General features: G+C 37.2%; 2 protein-coding genes across 2 annotated transcripts in view; one reads left to right on the forward strand and one right to left on the reverse strand.

Annotated features, from left to right (window-relative positions):
* pip4k2aa (phosphatidylinositol-5-phosphate 4-kinase, type II, alpha a) overlaps positions 1 to 13206 on the reverse strand; it is a 32671-nt gene extending 19465 nt beyond the window's left edge. Inside the window, exon 1 of the mRNA XM_052595788.1 lies at positions 12304 to 13206. Coding sequence (XP_052451748.1) covers positions 12304 to 12444 — 141 coding nt within the window. The 5' untranslated portion in view covers positions 12445 to 13206. The remainder of the gene's footprint in view (positions 1 to 12303) is intronic.
* An 887-nt stretch (positions 13207 to 14093) lies between these two features.
* On the forward strand, positions 14094 to 22646 carry armc3 (armadillo repeat containing 3). The gene is made up of 18 exons (XM_052595787.1): positions 14094 to 14148; positions 14277 to 14348; positions 14446 to 14563; positions 14697 to 14822; positions 14910 to 14978; positions 15953 to 16128; positions 16376 to 16570; positions 16732 to 16915; positions 18072 to 18224; positions 18358 to 18466; positions 18551 to 18800; positions 18976 to 19112; positions 19701 to 19869; positions 19977 to 20077; positions 21391 to 21489; positions 21570 to 21764; positions 21846 to 22008; positions 22269 to 22646. The coding sequence occupies exons 2-18, from the start codon at positions 14301 to 14303 to the stop codon at positions 22467 to 22469; spliced, it is 2493 nt and encodes an 830-aa protein (XP_052451747.1). The 5' UTR covers positions 14094 to 14148; positions 14277 to 14300; the 3' UTR covers positions 22470 to 22646.
* The last annotated feature ends 73 nt before the right edge of the window (positions 22647 to 22719 follow it).

The raw sequence follows: 22719 nt of genomic DNA on the forward strand, positions 1-22719 counted from the left end.
CAAGATCTTCGCAATTTAAGATCGCAAAAGGCTTTAGATTACACTGACCAAGTTTGGTGTTGATCTGAATAAATATCTAGGAGGAGTTCGTTAAAGTACAACCCCTGAAAATGGCCAAAACAACACTAATTTTGCAGAGAAAATTCCAAATAACTGACTTCCTGTTGGGATTCGGACTTCGTACCAAGAGACTTTTTCGTAGATATTGGTGTGTTACATGTGTGTACCGATTTTTGTACATGTACGTGAAACATAGCTCAAGGCGCACTCCGTTTAAAGTGTATACGCACTCCGTTGAAAGTGTATAGGTGGCGCTATTGAGCCATTTTGCCACACTCGATGGAATATTGGCCTTCAGATCTGTCCAGGCCACGACCCTTATCACACAAGTGAAGTTTGGGCAAGATCGGACATTTTATGCCTGAGTTATAACATCTTTTATTCCCACGGCGAGACATTGAACTTCATCACGGCGCCATGGACACACCTTTTAACAAAAACTCAAGATCTTCACAACTAAACATCACACAGGTCTTTAGATTAGACTGACCACAAAAAAGACATTGATGTCATAAAATTTCTAGGAGTAGTTTGTCGCAGTGTAAAATATGTAACTTCCTGTTGCCAATAGGTGGCGCTATGACTATAACTGAATATTGGCATGTAGATCTGTTCAGGTCAAGAGTCTTATCCAACATGTGAAGTTTGGGGCAGATTGGACATTGTATGTCTGAGTTACAGCAACTTCCTTTTTCATGGCGAAACATCGAAATTTGTCAGGCCGCCATGGACCCGCCCTTTAACGAAACCTCAAGTCCTTCGCAATTTATTATCGTAAAGGGCTTTAGATTACACTGACCAAGTTTGGTGTTGATCTGAATAAATCTCTAGGAGGAGTTCGTTAAAGTACAACCCCTGAAAATGGCAAAAAACAACAGCAATTTTGAAGGGAAAATTCAAAATAACCGACTTCCTGTTGGGATCCGGATTTCGTACCAAGAGACTTTTTTGTAGGTATTGGAGTGTTACATGTGTGTACCAATTTTTGTACATGTACGTGAAACATAGCTCGAGGCGCACTCCGTTGAAAGTGTATAGGTGGCGCTATAGAGCCATTCTGCCACACCCGGTGGAATATTGGCCTGAAGATCTGTTCAGGCCAGGACTCTTATCACACATGTGAAGTTTGGGGAAGATCGGACATCTTATGCCTGAGTTATAACATCTTTTATTCGCATGGCGAGACATCGAACTTCGTCGGGGCGCTATGAACAAGCCTTTTAACGAAAACTCAAGATCTTCACAACTGAACATCGCACAGGCCTTTAGATTAGACTGACCACAAAAAAGACATTGATGTCATAAAATTTCTAGGAGTAGTTCGTCGCAGCGTAAAATATGTCACTTCCTGTTGCCAATAGGTGGCGCTATGACTATAACTGAATATGGGCATGTCAATCTGTTCAGGTTCGGAGTCTCATCAAACATGTGAAGTTTGGGGCAGATTGGTCATTGTATGTGTGAGTTATAGCAACTTCATTTTTCATGGCGAATCATCGAAATTCGCCAGGCCGCCACGGACACCCCCTTCAACGAAAAGTCAGGATCTTCGCAATTTAACATCGCAAAGGCCTTTAGATTAGGCATACCAAATTTGGTGTTGATTTGAAGAACTCTCTAGGAGGAGTTCGTTAAAATACAACACATGGAAATGACCAAAATTACACAAAATATGCTCATAATATTAAAAATAACCGACTTCCTGTTGGGTTTAGAATTTCGCTCCAAGAGTCTTTTTTGTAGGTATTGGTGTGTTACATATGTGTGCCAATTTTCGTGCATGTATGTGAAACATAGCTGGAAAGCTGTTGATTTTCTTGGTATAGGTGGCGCTGTCGAGCCATTTTGCCACACCCTCTTCTGAATCCTATATCAGACGAAAATTTTCACCAGGTTTGACGAGTGTGCAAAGTTTCATGACTTTTTGAGCATGTTAAAGCCCTCAAAAATGCGATTCATTCGGGAGAAGAAGAAGAAGAAGAAGAAGAAGAATAATAATTAAAGCTGCAAGCAGCGATGATCGGGCCCTCGCACCCGGGCTCACCGCCAGCAAGCGGCTTCAGTAAAAAAAGCGAACGGCGAGAAATATGCATTTAAAGTCGTAAATATAAGTGGAATATGTCAAAGTCATTTATATGTGCCAATCTTCTTTTTGCCAGCAGGTGGTGCTATCATTATAATGGAATATTTTCCTTCAGATGTGTTCAGGCCAAGACTCTTATCAAACATTTGAAGTTTGGGGAAGATCGAATATTTTATGCCTGAGTTACAACAACTTCTCTTCCTATGGCGAGACATCAATTTTGTCATGGCGCCATGGACACGACCTTTAACAAAAACTCAAGATAGACTGACCACGAAAAAGACATTAATGTCAAAATATTTCTAGGAGTAGTTTGTCGCAGTGTAAAATATGACACTTCCTGTTGCCAATAGGGGGCACTATATATCTTTGTTGTTCTGTCCTTTCATCTGCTCACTGCATTTGTTAACTGTGTCTTACAAGTGGTTTTTAAAAGTAAAAATTACTTCAATTTCAGTCTCTTTCAATATAAGTGTTTATATAAATGTTAATTAAAGCTTAGTTAAAATATTTTAATACATTATTAATAATATTTTTTTTATTACATTTTTATTTTAAAATTAGTTTATGTACTGTGAAAAAACATAAATAATAATATTTTTAATGATAGGAATAACTAACATAAAAAAGATTAATAAATTATCTGAAAAATAGATTGTTCCTTGTTAGTTCATGTTAGTTAATGCATTAACTAATGTAAACCAAAGAGAGCTTATTCGCACTTTTCATGATCTATAACCATTTTTAAAAATACTTTTATTGATCTATAAACATTTCTGAAATTATTATATAAAACTATATTACCAGTAAAATTCATTAGCTTTTTAAAATACATATTGTTTTACTTTGAAAGAAGTTTTTTTTTTTGCTTTTTTTTTGCTTTGCTAAAGCAGCATGTATCAGAGGACACGTTTTTGATCAAAGTAAAGGAAATGTGCACGCAAGCGGAGAGATTCATGCTCGCACATTATTTTAATGTGTTTTTGCGTAACAATAACATGCTCTCGCTACTGCGTCTGCACCACATACACATACTGTATACAGTCTGCAAACAGTGAACCTGTATAATCTATAACAAATCTATTTCAACACCTGAAGCATCGCTACAATGAGCTCTATGACCAATGCATGACAAGAAGACATGCCTAAAAATTCTGCACTCCTGAATATGAGTTTTTCACTTCCAGCCATCGAGGACAATTATATATATCACTCATAAATCATGAAATACCAGATCTATAGTATTTATTAAGATTGATGTGATTTGAAATTGGTAAAATGCACTTGGAAAAAAATGTCATCAGAATATCAACGTGCCTTATTATTATGTACTTTGTGAAAAAGCATTTTTAACAATTTTATTGATCTATAAGCATTTGTAAAATATGTTTGCCTGCATTACAGCTTAGTCTTTATCTGTGAGCTGAACTGTTTTACTGTTAAATCAGCAAGATTGTGTAAATTCAGGTCATGTCATGTCATGTCACAGAATGGCTGTCATAGGTCAGTATCAAATAAGTTTAAAATTATTATCAGAATAAAAAAATATATACAAGTCATCGTGTATGTATTTTTAAAATCTTTTTTTATTTTGCAATTTACATAATTCTTAACCTAATTATATAAAATAATTTTGTCTGAGCCCTACAAATTGTACTAGGTTTTTTTCGTCCCTAAAAATGATAGAAAATGATAGAGAGATTTCTTAAGCTGTAATGATGAAAAAAATCAACAACACACAATTACAGTTTTTTTTCTGGTGATTAAAGAGATGTTAACTCTCTCTCTCTCTCCCTATCTCTCTCTCTCTCTGTCAGGCAGGTCCTCAAGCACCCCCCCCCCCCCTCCTTTCCCTCACACAGAGAGAATGCCAGAGAGTGAGATCAGATGTCTGACAGTTTTATAATTTTATTTAAATTTTACAGTGTTGTAAAGTCGTGAAACTATACATATTTCCTCAGAATCGCATGTTCTCTAAATGAAAAATGGTTTTGAAATGTTTGGAAGCTGCAATTTAAAAATACCAGACAATTAATGTTTCCCTTTTTACTGTTATTTCAAAAAATCACCACGGCAAAACCGTTCAAGCTATCCAAAATCCATTCGCAATTTAAGTTCCTCAATGTTTTGTCAACATGTAGACAAAGTTTGGTGTGTATAGTGCACTTCCCCTGTGAGGAGTATGCATTAATTCACAGCCGAATTTGCCAAAAATACATATTCAAATCAAAATAGCTGACTTCCTGTTGGTCGTAGCTTATGACTGTGAATTAGAAAATTGTCCGTCTTGATAAGAACAATTTATGTACCAAGTTTGGTGTCTGTAGCTAAAACTAACCCCCCCACTTTTGACAAAAGGTGGCGCTATAGAGTGCCTCCATCACGTCCTTTTAAAAGCTTATGCCATTGTCTAGATATCATTAATACTGATATGTGTTCTGAGTTTAATGTAAATCTGAGCTTGTTGTCTGCCTCAAAATCACCATAACAGAATATTCAAGTTTGACACGTTGCCATGGCAACACTATATTAGATATCAGTATACCCACAACAGATTTACATCAGCTGTATTTTGTCATTATTCTGATGAAGTTTGAAGCAAATCGAGTAAAAATAAGACGCTAAATTAAAAGAATTTAGAAAATGACACACTTCCTGCTGCCAGTTGGTGGCGCTGTAACTTTGACACCTTATAGTTACATATATGCGAGTAACATATTACAATGAACAAACCGATGAAGTTTGATGAAACTCAGGAAATGTATGCGGATGTTATTAGGCACTTCCTGTTTCAAATTTTGTGCCCTAATTTCAACGCCTCACCACGGGCGAACCGTTCGAGATATCAAAAATCCCCTCGCAATTTTTCATCCTCAATGTCTTGAGATCATGTTCACCAAGTTTTGTGGCGAACGGGTGGAAAACCTCAGAGGAGTATTTCAAATTCCAGAACATGCTTTTTTTGAACAGCCCTGAATAGCTGACTTCCTGTTGGGCGGAGCCTATGACATAGAGCGTGAAAGTTGTTCGGCTCAATGAGATCTATAAGTGTACTGAGTTTCATATAAATACATGCAAGTATGTGTGAGCTATGGTTCAGGATTTTCTGACGGTGTTCCAGGGGGCGCTGTAGAGCCCCTGTGCCACGCCCAGGTTCCAGTCTCTGCGGCGACCTGATGGCCGCAGGTTCCAATGTGTATGCCAATTTTCAAGAGTTTTTGAGTATGTTAAGGCCCCCAAAAACCCCCGGAAGGTTAAAAAAAAAATAAAAATAATAAGAATAATCCTTAGGGGAACAATAGGGCCCTGCGCCCATTGGCTCGGGCCCTAATAATAAAAAACAAAGCAGATACAAGAGGGTCCTCGCACCTCGGTGCTCGGGCCCTAATAACTTCCCTAAGCGACTGCTACAGACTCCCACTCACACTGAGGCCATGTTTTAGGTTTTTAACAATTCTCCAGCAACGGTTTATTTGTTTGAGAACTAAGCACTTATCTCAGTGCAACCATCTCATCGGCCAAGTTTCACACTACCACTTCCTGTTTGTCTCCATGGTAGCGAAGTCGGGTTTTCCGCTACTGAGCTGACAAGCTTTCACTCCATCAGAGCAGGAAGCCTAGCTCAGAGAATGCTCATCCTCCTACCAGATGTTTATAAAGCTCTTTGTTTCGAAGCAGTGCAGTCATATCTAGCGGTTCTAGTGGGGTGTTTGGTATTTCATCCTCGATATCAACAATGCCTTCATTTATAGCATGTGCCAAGGAGTTGAAAAACAAAATCAACAGTAAGATCTGACATAGGTTAAGATTATATTGAGAAAAATGAATCTATGGTGCTCCGATCATGTTTAGACATTTATTCACTGAATTTCATTTTTTTTTTTTTTATTAATTCTTCCTTAAGTGACTATTTTAAGGAGTGGGGGATTTTTAAAAAAAAAATTGTAAACATTTTTTAAAATATATATTTGTCTAAATGTTTGATCATGCACTACATCTAGGTTTTTACAATCATGCAATTGTTGCACAGCCTGATTTCGTGAGCTGTATGTGAGGTAGCCTCCTACACCAGGTTCACACATACTCCGTTTGCAGTGCGCATGCAGAACACGTGTGGTACGTAATGGTGCAGGAGCTCACTGTGCTTTCACACAGGAGTCTGCAACTGATCCGTGGCTGTTTACTACAGACACAACATTTAGTCATTATTTTGATTTCAAATCCAAACACTGCTACTGAAAATGCTTTTTCAGCATTGTGATTCTTTTTTACACAGCACAGTAGCTAATACAATCTTTCATAGATGTTTATACGCAATTAATATAAGAAACAGATTCAGTGCTTTTTACTTTTGCATTTACTTCTAGATGGATATATATTTATTTCAAACAATGCGCTGTTACTGTAATTCTTCTCTTGCAGAGCAGCAAAAATAGACTCTGTGCTATCTCTGCACTGCTGCAGACGCACCGCGACTGGAACACAACTGTGTGCAGAGTTAACACTTTCATCCATTTACATGAGCGTGGAAAAAATATGCACCGCATTCGCACTGTAAACAGAGCAATGTGAATCTGGCATTATGTGCACACACTTCGAGTGTGCATGAGCACTCAGTCTCCAGGAGAGTGCATGAGTGCTGAATGATTTAAACACTGGCAAGAATGAAAAACAAATGTAACTTTAGTGACGATGCGACGCTGCCTTGATTGTGCAAGTGACAATTCCTGTGTTAACTGTGCAGCTTATAGTGCAGATGTGATTTGACGCTATTTTGTGCATTTTGAGAGAAAAACAGAGCGTGAGCGGTGATTCACTCACGTCTTTGTGAAATTATTTCTCACAGAATGTTTTCAAATTAGCTACTATATAAATTATTTAATGAAGAAATTTGAACCGTACCTCACGTTCATCATTACATTTATTTCTCCCGTGCCGGACAGAGTCATCAGCTTGAGATAATATTTTTGAGATTGGCCTTTATAGAGACCACAGATCAATCATCCCAAAGCGATTATCGGTGGCTAGTGATCGGTAGCTGATCAATCGGAGCACCCCTGAATTAAACCGATTTACCTTAAAGGGACAGTTCACACAATCCGTCATTATTTACTCACCCTCACGTCAGTGTAAACCTGTATGACTTTCTATCTTCTGCAGAACACAAAAAAATACATTTTTAGTAATGAAAGTAGCATATAATGAAAGTCAGTGGGGCCCAATGCAAATCTAAACCCAACTGACTCTAATATGGACATTTTTATTGTGTTCGACCGAAGAAAGTTTTTTAGAATTTAAAGATGAGCAAATGATGACAGAATAACTAACGTTTTAACACATTATCAATATCAGCAGACTTCATTTAGAAAACCTATTAGGCTTTAACACAAAGAAAACGTGTTGTGGAAAACAGGAAGGAATTTATCTAACCAAATTCTCATTCAAATTCTTGAGGAAGGCTAAGGAAAATACCCTAAAGGTCATCCATGAGGCTATTCATAGTTTGCCCACATGCATTAAAGTCATTTCATTTACACTCTAAAATAAGAGTTCATCAGCTGTGAACGCTGATACTGCGCTGCTATATTAATGACAGCGTTTAAAAATGTCTTGCTATTTGCTCACGAGCATAATGCTTTTCACCAAATGCATAGCAACAGGAGGAACAAGAATTATTGTATTAAAAATACATAGACTGTTGAAGCGCTTAGACAGAGCCGTCACCCACAATCTATACGTTTGTTTTAAAGACAGCATGTGTGGGATTAAAAGGCACATGCTGATCTTTGACTACTCAAGGTTGAGGTAAATCCGTTACACAGGTCAATCACCTGTACTGCCCTCAGATGAATAACAAACCTAGGAATACTGAATTTGTGTAGACGTCATTAGGCAAGCCTTGCGAATAAAGAAGTGAATAATATGTCTATGAATGAATGTGCTGTTAGTCAGTGCTGTTAGTTTTGATTTATCTTTCCTTATAGTACACACTAAAATCGCTACACAGATAAGAAGTAGCATGATGATTAGCAAATTTCTTTTTCTTGAACCTGCGACAAAGTAAATGGCAAATAGCATCCCACACGCACTTCGGCAGAAATGCATTTTACTGAGAAGAGCATGGGAAAATGATCTACAGATGTACTGCTAATCAAAGCGTTCTGATTGAGCTTTAAAGATCATCAGCATTTGCCTGAGGCAGTTTAAAAATAAAATGGTGTGTCTATTTTCCCAGTGCCACAGATCGGCTGCTGTATCTTGCGTATTTTTAGAAACTCCTTATGCAATCCAGACACAGACAGAGCAAATCTTGGTTAGGGCGGGAGAGTCTGGGAAGCACGGAGGCTTTAACAAAGAGAAAAGTAAGAGATTAAGAGATTAAGAGAGAGTAAAGACCTGTACGGAGTAAACAGAAAGGGGAGGGTAGAGGAACAGCCATGAGAGGCTAAAACAACCACTTCCCCACACTGTTTGGTTTAATAATCATCTAAACTGAATATCCGACTTATTAGCATTAATTCTCATTGTAATCTCAATGCATATACAAATTAGTCTTTAGCAGACGCACAAAAACCGACAGCTTGAGGACACAAAAGCTGAGGTGCTCTTTGATATGAGACAGAATAAGGTTACATTATTTTCCCCATTCACTGGTTTGCTAATCAAATTCAAGCATCGTGGTCCTTAGTGGTCAAGAGCTGCTGCTTTTCTGTTTAGTAGTCTTGAGCTCAGCGAGGGCCTGCAGCTGCATGCATGATTCATTAGCAGTGGAAGCACCACAGAGAGCTGCACCAACTACTCCACCCTTAACTTTCTTGACCACATGCTCTCAGAGTTGCTTGATATCTAAAATTTCCAACACTAAATGTCCACTTGCAGTCAACAAAATGTAGTAGTGCTGCTTGGCTCCAGTCAGCAGCGGTCAATGTATTTAACTGATGGAGCTGTCACAGATAAGGCAGGATCTGTTCTCCGTTTCTCTTTTGTGAGTTTTGGCCTCCCCCTCTCTCCAATTCCATTCCAGCCCTGGAAGACCAAGACCTGACCTCCGCTTTGACCCATGACACAAGGCGCCACAGCTCTCTGTTGATGTTAAAATGCAAAACAACCTAACAAATGGCTGAGATTTAATAATGTAAAAAAAACATTAAAGTGTAAATGCATCTTTTTAATGATTCATCTATGCATGCATTTAATTTCATCTTTAAATTTTTAGTTTATTATTTTTAACTCTTCTGCTGTGCTAGAAACCATTTACCCTTTTTTATAAACTGCTAGTAAATTTCTCATTATGCTACATTATCAGCAAATCTTAAATTAATTTTTTTTGCTAACTTGTTTTCTTTCCGTTAGCACAGTTTTTGTATTTCTCACTGATTTGAGCTTGTGACCGGAAAAGTGACAAACAAAACATGAGTGTTTATTACAACGTAATAACTCAATATTCAAGTGAAATATTCAGATCTGTCTCCATCAATCAAAAACTAGGGGTGCACCGAATCTTCGGCAACCAAAATTAATAATAACGGAATAAGCAAAAAGACAGAATAAATTGTACCGAACAATAACGTGATGCAAACTAATGCAACAAACAAGACGACAATGTATAAGCATTTAAATCCATCTGAGAAAGATGCAAAAATCATTACACGCACCGACAGCGAGAGACTGTTTAGCACTGCATCGGATGTCTTCCATGAGAAGAGGGGGTGGTTGTTGCTGGTTACTTTATGAGGACTGAAATCGCGAAATGCCCGTTAAACAATTAAACTGCAGAATGTAATGTTTTCTAATATACAAACCAGTTGTATGTATTTAAACAGCACTGCACGAGCTCCCGGCGGCTGGGTTCAAAGTGCAAAGCGCAAGGAAAATCTGTGCTGAAATAGTGTTATTCGTCAGTTGCTTAGTAACATTTTTCTGACTTTTTACGAGGCATGGACAATGCGATACATGCAACAAATGTTTTCCCAAATCGGTAATGAGAATCATTTATAAATCTAATGTGCTAAACAAAAAGAAGCACTGAGGTCTTCCTGCAGATTTCTGCCAAAATAAAAGTTGAGAAAAGCAAAAACTCCATCAACATTAAAAAACGTTATTTTTGTAATTTTACTCTTGTTCTGTAAAATAAAATAAAAAAGTAAATAATAAGGATAATAATAATAATTACAACAGCTCTATTAATACAGTTATTATAGAATTCACACAGTGTTCAGACCGGGATCTGTAATTTTTTTTTAATATTTTAAAAGAATTCTCTTCTACTCAGCAAGGCTGCATTTATTTGTACAGTAAAAAAATGCATACCAGATTTAAGAAGGGGGACTCAAAAATGTTATATATATATTTTTTACTAACTAAAACTAAGTTAAATTGTGTTTTATTACTATAATGTCTGCTAGAATGTAAAAAAAAAAAAAACAGTATTAAGTAAATATTATTAAAGCACATTTTGGCTATATATTTATCCAATTGTGAAAAAATTGGCGAAATGGTGAAAAAAAAATGTGAGAAACTATGTTCGATATTCGTCCTTCGGCTCAGTGTTACATTTAATTCAGTTTCGGCTTCAGCCAAGAATTTTCATTTCGGTGTATCCCTACCAAAAACCTTTTGCTACATTGTGACTTTAACAAGAAACAACATTATAATTCTGGCCATAAAAAATATTAGTCAATAATTACTTTAAAATTATGTCACACAATATTTTTTCAAAGTACAATAAGTTAAATAATAACAATAATAATAAATCCTGTTAAAATTAAAATTAATATTTTGTTGATGTAAATAAAGGTTAGATGAGGGCAAAAGTAATAAAACATGGAAAAAGTATCCACGATTAAAGATACAATATTAGATGAATAAACAGAAATAATCACTAATATCATTATTTCGATTCATATAAACACATATGCTTATGTGCATTTTTGGGTATCTTTTCATAAATGTTCAGAGTGTTTTCTAAAATTATGATGAAATTATTTTTGACTAAGGACAATGAGGATGCGTTTTCACAACAGTCTATGGGTACAATACAAACAGCTACATTATTTTCATGCCTTTTCTACTGGAACACTTTCTTAAATGTCATCCATCCATGTAGGCTACATTTATCCACTGTAAATATACAAATAAATCAGAAAACGACACTTAAGGATAGAACGTGTGACTGGAAAGTAACAAAACTTTAATATGTCTCAGACAACTAAATACAGCTACCATTTGGAAAATGTCACCAGACAGTGTAGAAAAAAGAAGAAACTGAAAACAAGCTGTAACTCATTAAAAGAATGACATTTTAAGACATTTTCATGTAGAACATTAAAGGAGCGTTGCATGTTTGGTCTGTGACAATTCATTCGTAGAGAAACATCTAAAATACAGCCAAACATAAATGAACAACCAAAGGGACAAACACAAAAAAATCTGAATGATTGCGTTATTTGTAGAGAAAACACTGCCAGTCTTCATCTCAAAGTACAGTTAAACAGACCCACAAGCATATGAACCACTCCCAATTGAACTGCCTATAAGAGAAACACATCAGCAAGGCTTTCCTCTCCAAAGAAAGATAATGGTGCAAGCAATAACAGTCAGCAGTCAGCTGAGATGAGTCTTGCCTCAGCAAACCTCTAAGCTTATCATCTCACAACCAAAACTTCCAACAGGAAACGATTACTCACCCACAACTCCACTACTCATACACGTATTATTTTGCAACCTCTTTGCATGCACATAAAAGGACAAAGAGGCCTTACAAATAAGATCCATTACCGTATACGCCTCAAATTAAGGTTTTACACTAATTTCCATTAATATGATCACACTTGCATAAGTTTTTCGACAATCACAATAACCTTAAGTGAACATTTCTTTATATAAACATTGACAGGTTTGGTTCTCGTGTTATAATGAACGTATTAATATGCAACTGCAAGTGTTTTTAGGAGCAAAACAGAATGTTGTCCATTAAACTAAAGCTTAGGCAAGAGAAAATTAATCAAAGCAGAGCTCTGATGGGCATGAAGTGGCTGTACCCAACAGATGGTGCCAATTGTCGGTTGCAAGAAATGCTGCACTTCTTTTTTCCCGTTAACTCTTATGCACTGATCAATAACGGAGACCAACAAAGAAATAGAGAGCAGATTTTGACTCACCGAGTGGTTTATTCCCCACATGAGGACACTGAGGAGAGGGTCGCTGGCACGAAACAGCTTCACTTTTTGAGCCACGAAGTGTTTCTTCTTCGTTTTTGTTTTGCTCGCAAACGATGAGACAGTGTTACCAACCGAGGCCATTGTTTGTTGTATAACAATAAATTAACTATCACACAGTGACAAGTGTTTTAATTGAGCTAGTGGGGTCCTAACTGTCTCTTAGTAAAATATCATTAGACATAACGTTCTGGTAGCTAACCGCAGCCAGCTAGCTGTACCAACTCAACTATTAGATCGCTAGACAGATGAATATCTCGCCAAATGTGCTATAACAGTCTGTTGTTACATTTAACATTAAAGTTCAAAGCAAAAATCCGTATTATTTGTAAGTTCTCGTCCGTGAACCGCTAAAGCTGCTTAATACTTCATTAGTAAGCCCTCCTTATTTGCTAACTAGCTAGCCTGCCAAGGCAGTCTCCCCTCGGGAGCTTTTCTAACACTTCGCTTAAAGAAAAAACAAACCAAACACTGACCGTTACCACTGAAAATGAAGGATAAAATGCAATTCGAGCGACGTCAGTTTAGTTTTAAGAAAACAGAGCGGGTGGAGTGACATCCACTGCAGCGCTGCTCCGTTAGCATGCTAACGTTAACTCACCCCAGTCAGGCTAAGCCAACAACCCCTTCAAATATATCTCAAGCAAAATCCCACTCCCACTTTCTTTCTCCGTCGTTTGTCTGCCCCGAAAAGGTGTTTATTTTTAGCCGCAGCCAGTATTCCGAGTGCGGAACGTGTCCGAGTCTGAATTCGGTGTGAATTTTGTCAGCTATATTGCCTAAAGTTGTCGTATCCGGCTCATCCGCACTGCTGTGCCAGACTGACGGACTGACAGCTACACACACACACACGCGCGAGCGAGCGCACGCATACACACACACGCACACGCTTTGATTTATAACTCAAATATTTATTTTAATTGTGGCCATTATAGATTCAGAGGGGAAAATAATAAATGGCTAGAAAAGCCTAGCACAAACAAAAACTGATTTGACACAAAGGTAAAAGCTCGATCGATCGATAGATAGATAGATAGATAGATAGACAGACAGACAGATATATAGATGTATAGATAGAGGTGCATTTTAATTGTACTTGAGGAATCTTAATTCACCAAAGACCACAGTGCCTCTGGATGTGTTGTGTAGTCTTTTATTGTACAAATGACTCTGTATGGCGCTCCCTGTCCCACCCAGACCAGACCAGCCTACTGCTCCACATGCTCCTCATTCCAGCAAGAGAACATGGAGTGGGTGGGTTCCACTCTCCACGAATCTGGACACGATTCTCATCTGGTTCATGTCATCTTAGATGGAGGAATGATACTGACACTTCCATCCCCCCAAATTTGTCAACAACTGTATAGACTAATTATGCATTTAAGTACTGAGTAATATTAATTAACTACATGTACTTAGGTATATGGTTAGGGTTTGGTTTAGGGTTACTTGCATGTAATTATGCATATTTTAATGTTATTTTAGTAGTAAGTAGATGCAACGTGTAACAAGGACACCTTAAAAATAAAATGTTACTAACTTCTGATATTTCAGAATTTTTGATGGGTTAATTTAATTATTTTGTGTATGATTAAAATGATTACGTCAGAGCCACCTAACGGTTCATGACCGACATATTTGAAACAAACAAATAAATAAATAATTGCGCAAATATGTTTGGGAGTGATTCTTGCCCCACCTACAGGTGAAGTGGTAAGTTACATCTGTCACCTAGCAACAGCAGCACGCTAAACAGAGACCCAAACACAGCTTGATTCAGCCTTGCTGGTATATTTTTATGTTTTGTAGAAGTTGCTTATTATAATGTTTTGTAGAAATCATGTATTAGGATATTAATTATTTAACTTGTTGAAAGGGGATCTGTGTTCGTTTTTAAATACCGTTCTTTTATGTAGGCCCGTGAAGTATTTGATCTCTAGATGGGGAAAAAAGTCAAAAAAGAGTCAGAGCCATTCTCGAAAGATGTGGTGAGAACATTTTTCTGATTTTACAGGGCCTTCCTGAAATATTTATTGAACTTTTAAATACAGCCTTTAATTAATAACACGTCTTTTCTTCTTTCAGTTCGACCCTTTACCCATCGAGAGCAGAACAGCAGCGACGGCGGTTCTTATGCTCCGCTCTCCTGAAGAAGACGTGCTGGCAAAAGCTTGCGAAGCCATCCACAAATTCGCAGAAAAAGGTAACTGTCATCTAACATAGTCATCATCTTAAGGTCACTGAGAATTTTGCAGAGGTAGATGCTGACTATATTCCCAAGTGTGGCTCTCTTTTATCGATCCCTGTGTGTTTTGCTGTCGTGTTTATATTTTTAGGTGATGAGAATAAGACTTCTCTGATGTGCTTGGGAGCGGTTGAACCTCTTTCTCGTCTCATATCTCACGAGGACAGGACTGTGCGCAGGAATGCTGTCATGGCTCTGGGCGTCATGGCTTCTAACAGTACGTAGGGTGTAAAAATAGGCGCTGCTAGTGGATCAAAGAATGTTCAGCAACATAGTTTTCATCTTAGCTCTCATATTTAAACAGATGAAGTCAAAAAGTGTTTGAAGAAGCTGGATGTTATACCTGCAGTCATCAGCAAACTATCACCTGAGGGTAACATTTTATCATTTCATTTTCAATTTTAGTACACACCCACCCACCCACAAACACACACACACACCCACACTCACAGATAGATAGATAAATTTTTATTAATTTGACATATCCTTGCTGAATAACTATTAACTTATTTTAAAAAAAAGACTAAAAAAGTACTGACTACAAAATTTAGAAAATTAGTGTATATTGTTTCAAAAAATATATATATATTGAATAAATGTTGTTGTTTTTTTAAATCTTTTATTCATCAAAGAAACCCCCCAAAATATCAAAGATTAAAAACAATAATAATAAAAAATAATGATAAAAAAGTAGCGCAGCTCTTCTCAACACTGATAAAAAAAATCTACTAACATAAATATTAGCCCCTTGAGAAATAAGTAATATTTTAAGGGCGCACTACGGTGCATATTTGTACTTTAAGGTAGCGTATTAGTGCCTTGAGAGGACATATTACTGCTTCAAGTGAATATATTTGTATTTAACAGGTATTACATTAACACTTTAAGGGAGCATATTAGTAGTGAAGGAGGACAAATTACTAAAAAATAATGATAAAAAAAGTAGCGCAGCTCTTCTCAACACTGATAAAAAAAAATCTATAAGAATCATAAAGAGTGCAGTAATGAAAATTCAGCTTTGCCACCAATAATATAATAAAATAAAAATAAAAATATATTTTAAAGTAACTTACATTAAACAGAAAACCTTTTTTTTTAAATTGTAATAATATTTCAGAATATTTGTGCTTTCACTGTATTTATGATCAAATAAAGGCAGGCTTGATGAGCATTAAAAAACATGAAACATTTTATATATATATATATATATATATATATATATATATATATATATATATATATATATATATATAATGATTACATATAATATATAATATATTATTAATCTTTGTTTTGTTCTTTTTATTTCTTTTGCACAAACCTTACCTGCCACTTTCTTTTCCTCAGAGAATGTTGTGGTCCAGGAGTTTGCCACTTTGTGTTTGACATCATTGTCAGTGGACTTTTGCTACAAGGTCCAGATTTTCGAGCACAAAGGGCTTGAACCTCTTATTCAGCTCTTGTCCAGCCCAGACCCTGATGTGAAGAAAAATTCAGTGGAGTGCATCTTTAATCTTGTACAAGTAAGACAACAGATGTCCGAGTCAGACAGAAGGTCTGTTGTGAATTAGACTAAAAGGCATCGGTCAGGGTGGTATTTTACAGCACTAACAAAACACAATTGTTAGACGATAATTGAATTTGAAATGATTAGTATTTCGAACGATGCCATAGATATTCGATCAGCTTTAAAAGCATAACTCTTTGAATAGCAGAAGGATGCAGTTAAAATCAATTATTTGTGTTCTTTTCTTCTTTGTGCACTCTCAGGATTTTCAGAATCGAGCAGCCGTGCAGCATCTAAATGGACTCCCCCCACTTCTGGAACTGCTACGCTCAGAGTTCCCAGCTATTCAGCAGCTTGCACTGCGCACCATAGAGAACATCACCACTGACAGTGAAACCCGCGTGGCCTTTAGGAATATACAGGGCTTTGACAGAATCCTGGAGATCCTCGGGACCAAAGTAGACTAATTACTCTCATCTGAATTATTCATGAGCACTTTCTGAAACTGCTCCCAAGTCACTTTCATTATGAGCAATCAAACTTTCTATTCAGTGGAATTCAATGAAAGTCAAGCAACACATGACTGAGCAGTAATGGCAGCTGTGTCTCCTCCCTACAGGAGTTTAGTGACCTGCACGAGGGGGCTCTCAGGGTTATCTCGAACTGTCTGGAAGACAACGAGTCCATGCAGCTGATTCAGACAATGGGTGGTCTGGAACAGCTACTGCAGTTTGTTGGCACATCCACACTGCCTGAAGCGCAGGCTAATGCAGTTAAAGCCGTAGCCAGGATGGCACAGAGCGGTATGGAAAAAAAGCCTCAGTTCTCTGTTCTTTTTTGACAAATGAGTTTGTACTCTATACCCTATCAGACAAAATGTGCAAAAACAGCTTGTCACTCAAAGATACATCTTGTACTTCATGTGCAATGTTTTTTTGGACCTTAAAGGGATAGTTCACAGAAAAATCTCAATTCTATCATTATTTACCCACCCTCATGTTAATTGCAAACTTTGATTGTGGAACATAGTGTTTCACTAGAGAGACAAGTGTGGAACAACATGTGGGTGAGGAAATGTTGACAGAATTTGCATTTTTGGCCAAATTGCATATTTTTTACTTTAGTGAGAGCGCATTAGTACTTTAAGAGTGGCCGTGAGTAGCACAAATATGCATATTATTACCTTAAAAGGACATATTAGCACATATTAGTAAATGTTTTTGTTTTTGTACTGTAAATTTGCCTGTTAGTTCTCAAGAAGACATATTACTAACATAAATATTAGCCCCTTGAGAAATTAGTAATATTTTAAGGGCGCACTACGGTGCATATTTGTACTTTAAGGTAGCATATTAGTGCCTTGAGAGGACATATTACTGCTTCAAGTGTATATATTTGTACTTAACAGGTATTACATTAACACTTTAAGGGAGCATATTAGTAGTGAAGGAGGACAAATTGCTACTTTAAAGGGGGCATATTTCTACTTTAAGGTAGATTAGTTTCTTTAGATGACATATTAATACTTTAATGGTGTATATTAGTACTTTAGGAGAATATTTTAGAGCTTCAAGTGTGCATGTAAGTGCCTTAAGGTTGCATATTTGTATTTGGCACATATTAATACTTGGCACATATTAGTACTTCAGGGTTGTATTTACAGGGACATTTTAGTACCTTAATAGGATATATTACTACATGAAGGGTACATGCTGTATTTGTATTAACAGGTACATATTAGTACTTCATGGGTGCATATCAGAACCTTTGGAGCACATATTAGTAGCTTTGAGGTGTACGTCCCCGGTGACATGCAAAAGGAACAAATTTTGCACATTTTGTCTAATAGTGCATACTGGTAGCAACTGATATAAAGCAATAGACAGAACTAAATTTTATTGTACAATACAATTGTATAACAATCCAAATCGTGTATTGTGTTTTTTTCTCTCAATAAAGGCGAAAACAGAAAAATTCTTCATGAACGGAATGTAGAAAAGACCCTCACTGACCTTCTCATGCAGGAGAATGAGAGTGTACGCACTGCTGCATGCCAGGCTGTGGCAACAGTGAGCAAAAACCTTTCCAGCAGAGAAACGTTCAGAAGTCTGGGTAATCTCCCTGACATCAGGCATCTGGGCTTGTTTTTATTTCCCTTTTTAATTCAAGCTGTCTTTAGTTTAGTCAAGATGATCACTCTTGTCCTTCTGTGTCATTAAAGCACTGATGTGTCTGTGCATTTCAGATGCGATTAAGCCCATCGTGCAGCTGCTGAACAGTGAAGGAAGTGAGTTGAGAATGGCTGCAGCAGAGGCCCTGTCCAGCTTGACCAGTGACAATAACCTCAATGCTTAGTGAGTCAAAATTTCAAAGATTATTTAGTCAATACAATATAGCACAGCTCCATAGTAATGCACCTTTCTTTATCCCTTTTTCAGTGCTATACATGAGGCAGAGGGTGACAAGCTCTTGGTGCGACAGCTGCGAGACAGCTGCATGGGAGCAGCTGTGTATGCAGCATCAGTCTTGACAAACATGGCATCGCAGGAGGAACTGCGCAGAAGTATTCTGGCCCATGAAGCTATGCCAGCACTGGTGGAGCTGCTACAGTCCACTGACAATAACATACTCATCAGTGCGACGCAGGCTGTAGCTTCACTGGCCTGTGATGCAGAGGCGAGGATGGAGGTAACACTGCACTGCACAAAAGGTCTATACAATCGCCACAGCTTATCAGCAAACTGAGTGTAGGAAAAACAAACTTTTTTTCTGGGTCAGTGGGTGTGGAGCACGTAAATGGATGTTTTTGTACTTTACATTATGTGCAGTTTCTGGTAATTGTTGTTGTTGTTTTTACACGCAGCTGAGAACTGTTGGAGGCCTGTCACCTTTGGTTCAACTGCTCAAGTCTATCAATGCTGAAATTCGGAGAAATGCTTCCTGGGCAATTAGTGTGTGTGCAAACGATGAAATAACAGCCCTAGAATTGTGTAAAGCGGGGTAAGTGTGTTTTATGTTTTAATACACTAAAATTCCCACTTCTTAGTTTATATATGAACATAATATATAAGGCAAGTTTCTCAAGGTGATGCTATGAGCCTTGGGTTTAGGGAAAATAAATGAATCAATAGAAATTAATAAATAAATAATTGAGGATATTTACTTGGCTTGAGATGTTTGCAACTTTTGTCAAATTAACTGTTAAAGTAAAAAACAATAGATGGCAGTAAATCTCAAGTATCAGATTTCTAGATGAGTATGAAGCCTTAAACAACAAACATTATGAAATAACAATATGTAATATGTATGTCTATGTATTTAATATTATGTATTTTATTCACTATATTATATAAGAATCAGGTGATTTACTATTATAATTTAATATTATAATTTATAAAAGCAATACTACTACTAATTAAATCCTAATAATGCTATAATAGGGCTTTAAAAAAATATATTTATTTTGATTTGGGCGTGAAATGATGAGATTCTAGTTTTGAGAGGTTCACTCTTTCAGATGTTTTGGCTGGTTAAGGGTCTCTTTATTGAATGTTCAGTGATTTAGATTTGTTGTCATCAATCTTACAGAGCTCTGGAGATACTCCAGGAAATCCGCCTGTCACCAAACCGTAACAACAAATTTAGTGAGCTGGCACTACAGAAGCTTCTGAACAGTAATCTATCATTGAAGTATAGTCTGACAGGACACCTGTCAGCCAGCGATATAACTACAGATGGCTTCTACGACCCTGGACAGGTCCAAATGTGAAGTTTTTTCAATAGCCAAAATAAATCCTCACTCTCGGAGGTTGCACAAATCAGTCAATCTTTCTTATCCCTTGCTTTCTCTTCTTTCTTCTGCAGATAAGAATGGGTCATCAGGTTCCTACCTTGGAGGAAATATCAAAACAAGTTGTCAACAAACGCAGAGCCACTATAGCAGTGAATGGGAAACCCCTGGATCAGTATGTTAAGGCCAAGGGTCAAGCTTTGGCAATCCAAACCTGCTGTTTCAAATTACTGTCACATGAATCTTGCTCAAACATTGTATCAAACAGCTCCACAAATAATAATTTAGTGCATGATTTAGTGCATTCCTAGTCATTTTAGGGGTATGTTTAATGAAATGTACGCTAAACGCCTTTTTCACTAGTATTTAGATCTCTTTTCAAATCAGAGAGAAAACAAGCTCTTTGTGGAGAATAAAGACTTTCAGAGGCCGCCCTCTTCCACACCATTAGTTCTACAGCAGCACACTTGAATATTAAATACCTCTGTTGCACAACAGATAGATGTAGATAGATGAATTTCACCAGGGGAAATTCTTTTGCATGCATTGGCTCGGGAATCTGGCCCAGAGATCCCAAAGGAGAAATGGGAATTCTGCCATTGAGGCCCAAGCAACACGATTTATGCTCAGTTCAAGTTAATTACATTTGAAGATTCTGGAGCATTACTTGACCGCTTTAAATGTTTGTTTTTGTGTTTGTTCTGAAGCACTAATCTTAAGGTTTGCGGATTCAGTTCTACTGTTGTCGAATGCCAATTGAGCACAAAGGTCATTTGATGCACAGCTCTAGGAAATGTTGTGATGGTTTTGCATAGTGAATGTTAAAGGCATAGTCCACCCAAAAATGAAAATGTACTATTCAAGATGATTTTTTTTTTCCTCACCGAAACAAATTTAGAGATATAAAGCATTATGTGACTTGCTCAGAGTAGATCCTCTGCAGTGAATGGGTGCCGTCAGAATGAGAATCCAAACATCTAATAAAAACATCATGACTATCGCTTCTGCTCAAAATACCCATCCATTATTCATAATAATGCTTCCTCCAGTCAAAAGTCCATCCGATTTGTCCTCTAACATCAAAATCCATCAACATATTTGTTTAGAACTGTTTTGCAATGTTTTTGCTTGTGAACAGAGCTTTACCTGTGCACATTTCTTTCATGATTTAGATGCAACTTTAGTCTTAAAAATATTTGAATGATGAATTGGTTTATTACAAATATGCAGCTATAGTGGATTACGTTAAATACTTGTGGATTATTGGGAATTGGACTGTGTTTGGTCTCTTCTGGCAAACATTCACTGCAGAGGATCCATTGGTGAGCAAGTGATGTGTTGCAAAATGTCTCCAAATATGATCCGATGAATGAACACACACACTCTTCTTGGATGGCCTGAGCCAGCATGAATAAATTTTCAGCCAGTTTTCATTATTGGATGAACTGTTGATTTAAGGTTAAAAAATACTAATTCTTCTATCGTTAGATTTATTACCAAGGAACCAGATGATTGTAAGCAAGATAGTCCAACTGAAACGACTGCCTCGTCTGTTTTGAGCAGCAAAAGGAGCAGCAAAACACCAAGGTGTGTGTGCGTGAGTTATTTTTACTTACAGACAGGTTTTCTGTAAACTATCTTTCTAATTCTCATCTCTCTTTCTAAAGTAAAATGAAGGGAAAGGGTAACAAAGAGGATGAGAAAAGGAAGGATGAGGATGAGTATAAGCCACAGCCAGAGATGGTGGTGGATGAAGCGTGGAGCTTGCCGTATGACGCTGCATTTCATAATCTTGTCAAAGAAGCAGTCGAATCCATCTCGCCACTTCAGGATGTGGCCAAAATGTACACAGCTTTGGCAATGTGAGTTTTTTCTCGTTGTCATCCCATGTTCAACATCCACATGGCTGAAATATGACAAGTAATTAGATTTTTTTTTCATAGGTTAGTGTGTGATGCAATGGGCGGCAAGGTTGAGCCAGACAAGCTACATGACTTTCTGTGGGAACTGCATATAAGCGAGCTGAAAGTTGAAGCCTGTTCCAACATCGTTCTCATTGGAAAAATAAAAAAAGGCACTTTCTTTCACAGAGCGTTGCTTTACAAGGTAATTTATGCATCCGTATGCACTCCAGAGATCATGTGCTATTGGCAGAACCCTCTCTCTTCTTAACTGTCTATAAAAATGGTCTGACAGTGACTGTGCAACCAAGGATGTAACCACATATTCAGCAATAAGAATCACACATTGAAAAGACTAAATAAACCTCTAATATTTATATTTGGTGAGAAGTGTGGTTATGGCTTCAGTTACAACTTATATGTCTGCCCAATTGTGTGTAACAGATTAATTGCTATCCATTTTAGGTTCTTGCAGACCGAATTGGGCTGAGCTGCAGTCTCATAAGAGGAGAATACAACCGCGCCTGGAACGAAATCTTCATTACCAGTCCAAAGAAAACTTATGGTTACTCTCAGCCTGAATGTTATATCATAGATCTCATGCATCAACCTGGAAACCTCATGAAAAGCAACTCACCAGCAGCTCTAGCATATCAGACCATTTAATAGCAATATTATACTGGTATTATGTTTACTCACACACACACACAAACAAGAGTTCACAATTATACTATTTTTTTTTTTTAATGAATTTGGTGTTGGTGTCAGCTGGTTAATGCATTTTCTGTTTTATTGAGTATAGCCTACTCTGAATTTAATTCTAATAAAGTATTATCAAAATTATGAGACTTCTGGTCAAGTCTTAGTTACATTATCTCTGACTGTAATAAACAGTAAGGCGGTACACGTTTATCTC

This window comes from Carassius gibelio, chromosome B24 (genome assembly GCF_023724105.1).
Source record: "Carassius gibelio isolate Cgi1373 ecotype wild population from Czech Republic chromosome B24, carGib1.2-hapl.c, whole genome shotgun sequence".
NCBI lineage: Eukaryota > Metazoa > Chordata > Actinopteri > Cypriniformes > Cyprinidae > Carassius > Carassius gibelio.

Bases quoted from the DNA above. Each gene is read 5' to 3' on its own strand.
- armc3 (XM_052595787.1), top strand. From the start codon at position 14,301: ATGGGGAAAAAAGTCAAAAAAGAGTCAGAGCCATTCTCGAAAGATGTG. The intron at 18,225-18,357 runs GTAATCTCCCTG...TGTGCATTTCAG, and splicing joins AGAAACGTTCAGAAGTCTGG to ATGCGATTAAGCCCATCGTG. The intron at 18,801-18,975 runs GTAACACTGCAC...TTTTACACGCAG, and splicing joins ATGCAGAGGCGAGGATGGAG to CTGAGAACTGTTGGAGGCCT.